At 49.6% G+C, this 4,965-nt stretch overlaps 1 protein-coding gene across 1 annotated transcript; it reads right to left on the reverse strand.

Moving 5' to 3' along the window:
- Positions 1–2,208: 2,208 nt before the first annotated feature.
- LOC124647549 (isoamylase 2, chloroplastic-like) lies at positions 2,209–4,684 on the reverse strand. The gene has a single exon (XM_047187469.1). The coding sequence runs from the start codon at positions 4,682–4,684 to the stop codon at positions 2,300–2,302; it is 2,385 nt and encodes a 794-aa protein (XP_047043425.1). The 3' UTR covers positions 2,209–2,299.
- Positions 4,685–4,965: the final 281 nt, after the last annotated feature.

Consider the following 4,965-nt stretch of genomic DNA (forward strand, 5'->3'; position numbering starts at 1 on the left):
CAATATATATCTCAACAAGATAAACCCAACATCGGCATATTACCGACAAAATAAGAATCTGAATTTCAAGGAAGACTCAACACCATACTCCCAAGGGTCCATAGTCTTTAGCTTAGTTACTGAATAGTGTAGAAGATAATTACTCAACCCAACAACTGCACCAAAATCAGATGAGCCATTAACATATTTTGTCGTGATGATCAAAACGCAAGTGGACTTGAGGTAATCTTTGTTAATTATCTGTACCACCTACAAGCAGATCCTTCAGTTCATGTTTCTATATATGCAACACAAGTAGAGAATAAAGTCAACTTGGAGTCTGCTCAATGGAGGAGGCATAAACATATACTCCAAAATAACTAAACGGTTGGAGGAGTGGATGCACATCACAACCCCACCACCTGGGTACAAGTCCTCACATATGTGAATTTAGGTCCCTATTTACCCTATAGGGCCTGCCTCACAGTTTTCTTAAGGAAATTAATTGCATCACATATAGCAAATTATTGTTGTATTATTTCCATAAGGGTCCCAGTACTATGTACAAAATCAGCATCAAATATGGTGATATATATACACGCATATTTCCTTTTTCAGAGAGGACTTGTGAATGTTTCTAAACATATGGCTCTTAACTATCTCATTCCACATCTAAAAAACACAATAATGTTCTATTGTACTAAGCACGTGAGTATGTGACTGTCATCTAAGCACTAGAACGGCATAAGCTAACTAATAGGTGATAGGCAGCAGATTAGCTTGCTCACTGCCATGTTATGCAAATAGCAGAGCATGAACTATAAAAAAGAAACCATGCACAGGTTTTGGTGTCACAAATATCTTCATAGCTTGTTTAGAAGATGCAAGACAATATAGAAGCAACCACAGTACACCTGAGAAACATTGACCATTGATATGTACAGAAAAAACAGAAGGAGCAATACTATGTCGTCTGGGAACTAGAAAAAAGCATAGCAAATATGTCTACTTCGCAAGGTAATCTTACTTTCAGTTGAAGTAAATATTTTGGAAACAATATCTCAGAAACAGTACGTATTCTGGCTAGTACCTTTTTAAATATCTGGTTTCTTTTATTCTAGACGTTTTTCGTCCTGGATGCTGCCGGTGTTGTATCCACTACTATATACCATTGCAGATCAGCATGTGCAGACATGCAAAATGGCACATGGTGTTTCTTCTGTCGTAAATATTACAGAGAAAATGGTGGCTGAAATGTAGGGAAATAAATAATTTATAATTTCCTAGTCTCAGGTGGTAGCATATTCTCGAAGTCGTTTGTATTTATCAGATGAGGAATGCAGTATGTTGGATGAATTAGGAAGCACAGAAATATTATAATACCAATTTTATCGGCCCTGTAGATTAAAATGGATGTGGTACTTGGTGGCAGGTTAACATGAGCAACTTTAAGAGTAGATTCAGTGTCTTTCTATGTTGCATCATCATAGACTAACTATGGACACAATTAAGGAATTCTCCATGACAATTTGAAGCAAACACACATTTCACCTCATGAAAAAAATCCTAGGAGTGTCAACGATGAAGCCTAATCTAGCACAACCAAAACATGAGTTAATAAAGAAAGGAACTGGACTAAATGAACAAGAGTTAAGGGGGAAATTATTTTGCTACCATTTACCAGGATCGTCTCCATCATCAAGGGACTCACAACGGGCAGCAGAAGATGGAAGAGGGATCCTAGCACCATTTTTTCCAGAATCCAGATGTGCCTGTGGACAGCACGGATGGGTGCATCAGTGGCAGGAACGGAGAGAGAAAGGTCTCATGCAGAAGAGGAAGGGCAGCGAAGAACACAGACATGGGGCAAGATGGGTAGGAGGTTGTGGAGAGAAGGGTCGAATGGGATGCAGAATGGAGGAGATGTGAGGGATCAGGGAGACAACCAGACATGCGGTTACGTGACGAGGCGGAAGGCGAAAAGTCACCGAGATTCGCCTTCCATCAGCATGCAAGTGATCGAATGGCTGTGGGAATAGAGGTGATGTGGTCGAGGTAGGAGGATTCCAATATCGCACCCTTAGATCTATAAATGCCTGCCAGCCTGCAACTGGTTAACTTCAAAACATGAGCAAAGAAAGTTATAGAACACCACAAGTAACAAGAAGGCACTATGACAAGTAGATATGCCATCTATCTGGGAAAATACTAAATTTTATTAACTTTAGCGTTATCATCTACAACACACGCAACTTATTTGGACCAACAGTATATCAAAGTAAGAAATAGATAGCAGCAGAGTTATTGCTTATCACAGAAACTAGGAGAGATCCATTGTAGATTCAAATAGAACACAGCTGTGCGCTTTTACTTCATAGGAGGAACATCCTAGCACTTGTTTCCGCTTAGGGTTAGACTCGGTGCCGAAGAAACCTGGAAGCGCAAGCGATGTATCGACCAAGCGTAGCCATACAGATCCTTCTGCGGGAACAGGTAATGTAGCACTCACTGACTCCACATTAGCATTGAAACAGATGTACAAGTCACCTCTGATTGAATCTGACTTGTTTCCATCATTCTCTGCTATTATGTGCATGCAAAGAAATTTGCTACTTGGATCCTCCCATCGTGGCTCAGATAGATCACTCCCGTGCCAGTTTATGTTTTCCAGTTTGAGGAATTCTCTTCTCTGGAAAATGTCACCTCGCCGACTTCTGAATGAAGCTAGAAATGAAATGAATCCAGTAACTTCCTTAACAAAAGTGGTCTTCAAGCCTTTCCAGTTTAGAGGAACTCTCTCCTTGTATGATGTCGAACCAGCTGAGGAGTGCCCGCATTCATCTCCCATGTTCAGAACAGGAATACCAAGGGAAACAAACAGAATAAATATGAAATTCCTAATCTGCCTTAACCTCATCTCAAGGACTGCACTGTTCTCAGATGGCCCTTCTTCACCACAATTCCAGCTCGACTCTGAAGCAAGATCGTCATTGCTGAAACTCACCAGATCAACAAGAGTGAGTCCTGCATTCCTGGATACATAATTGAATGAGAATGCTGGGCCCCTGCTGGCAAATAGGTCCCCACTACCACATAGACGCGTAGCAAGATCGCTAATAAGAGCTTCTCCCTTCAAGAATCTGCGCACATCAATAGAGAACCTTGTGTTCATCTCAGCCCATCTTTTCCAGTGAGGGAATGGAAATTGCACGTTAGATATGTCGAGCGGAGACCAAGGATCCGCGATGATCTTTGTCTTGGAAAGAACCGGATCAAAAGCTATAGACTCAAGAAGGGGCGGCCGAGACAGATACTCGCCACGTGGACCCCTGACAAGGAAAGGGGCATTAATGAAGCAAAACCCATCGACATGGAAATCAAGCACCCAGTGGCGGAGGCTGTCCAAAATCAGCTTCTGAGTCACTGGACCATTGCAGTTCAATATGCCGGATTTGCATCCCGCGATCTCACCAGAAATGTAGTAAGAGGAATTGTCGATGCCACGGGTCGATATCATCTGACACTCTGCTTCTCCTTCAGCGGTATGTGTGAAAACAACCTCCAAGAGGACCTCAATTCCGTTTCTGTGCATTGTCTTGACCATATCCTTCATAGCCGTGATAGCTGAAGCGCTGCAACCTTCGGCGCTGTAGGAACTCGTCGGCGAAAAGAAATGGTACGGGAAGTAAGGCCCCTTGGCCTGATCGAAGGGGAACACAGGTTCCAGCAAAACCGCGTTGACGCCGAGGCTCTTGAAGTGCTGCACCTTTGCAGCCATCCCGGCGAAAGTACCGGCGACATCGTCCGGCAGCCCGCTGGACCTGTCCTTGGTGAACAGAGCCACATTGGCCCGGTACACCAGCAGCTTCTCCAACGGCAGGCGGGGGCGCGTGTCCCTGCCCCAGTTGTAGCTCGGCGGACTCGCCAGCGACCCGAGGCAGCTCATGGACGGCAGAGCGGCCCCTTCCTCGTAGACTGAATCGCCAGCGACCAAGTCGCCGATCACCCTGGCGTACGGATCCAGCAGCGGGTGGCCCGTGCCGAAGAGGCCGCAGCGGAAGCCGTAGCTGGCGTACCCCGCCACGGTCTCCAGCGAGGCGTGCCAGACGTTGCCCGTCCGGTTGACGTAGGGGTCGAGCTGGACCTCGAGAGCGGGCTCGTCGGGGCAGCTGGTGGCGGCGGTGTAGAGGCAGAGCACGACGCGCTGGGCGGTCTTGCTGTAGAGCGCGAAGTTGGCGGCCCCGGACTGCGACAGGGTCAGGCCGAGCGGCGCGGGGCTGCCCTGCCCGACGCCCACCGGCACGCGGAAGGCCGTCCGGCGGTGGGTCCGTATCTCGGTCCCCGAGCCGTCGGTCAGCAGGAAGGAGAGGTTGAACGGCGCGCGGGAGGCGTGGATGGAGAGGGAGGCCGAGAGGGAGGCGCCGTGGCCCGGTGAGGCTAGCGGGACGGCGTCGCCGGAGTCTGCGGCGCGGAGAAGGAGGCTGCCGTCGGGCCGCCCGCGGGCGCCCGGGCGGGGCGGGACCTCGACGCGGACTGTGTACCCGTTGCCGTCCTTGGCGGCGACGGAGACGTCGACGACGCCGTCGTCGTCGGTGCGGAAGCGGTAGCAGGAACGCGCGGCGCGGGCAGTCGGGGCGCGCGGGGATGGCCGTCGGGGCGGCAGGATGCCCCGCGTTGAGGCCGGCGGCGCGAGGAGAGAGGACATTGGGGAGCGGCGGGCGCGATCAGTGGTTGGGGAATTGCGTCGAGCAGTGGGTGGGCATGGGGGTCGGCGCTGGTTGCTTGTGAGGGGACTAGGGGAGTGAGCGAGGGATGTGGAGTGGAGTGGGGTTGAGCTGGAGGAGGAAGAACCGACGGGCGGCGCCCACGTGGAACAGGGAGAAGAGGAGGCGGGCGCACCGGCACGGGATCGGGGACGGACGGACGGCTCGCACCGGCCGCCAGACGATGCTTGCGTGCGTCGCTTTCACTCTCCCGCTGCCGTCG

This window comes from Lolium rigidum, chromosome 4 (assembly GCF_022539505.1).
Source record: "Lolium rigidum isolate FL_2022 chromosome 4, APGP_CSIRO_Lrig_0.1, whole genome shotgun sequence".
NCBI lineage: Eukaryota > Viridiplantae > Streptophyta > Magnoliopsida > Poales > Poaceae > Lolium > Lolium rigidum.

Bases quoted from the DNA above. Each gene is read 5' to 3' on its own strand.
- LOC124647549 (XM_047187469.1), bottom strand. From the start codon at position 4,684: ATGTCCTCTCTCCTCGCGCCGCCGGCCTCAACGCGGGGCATCCTGCCG.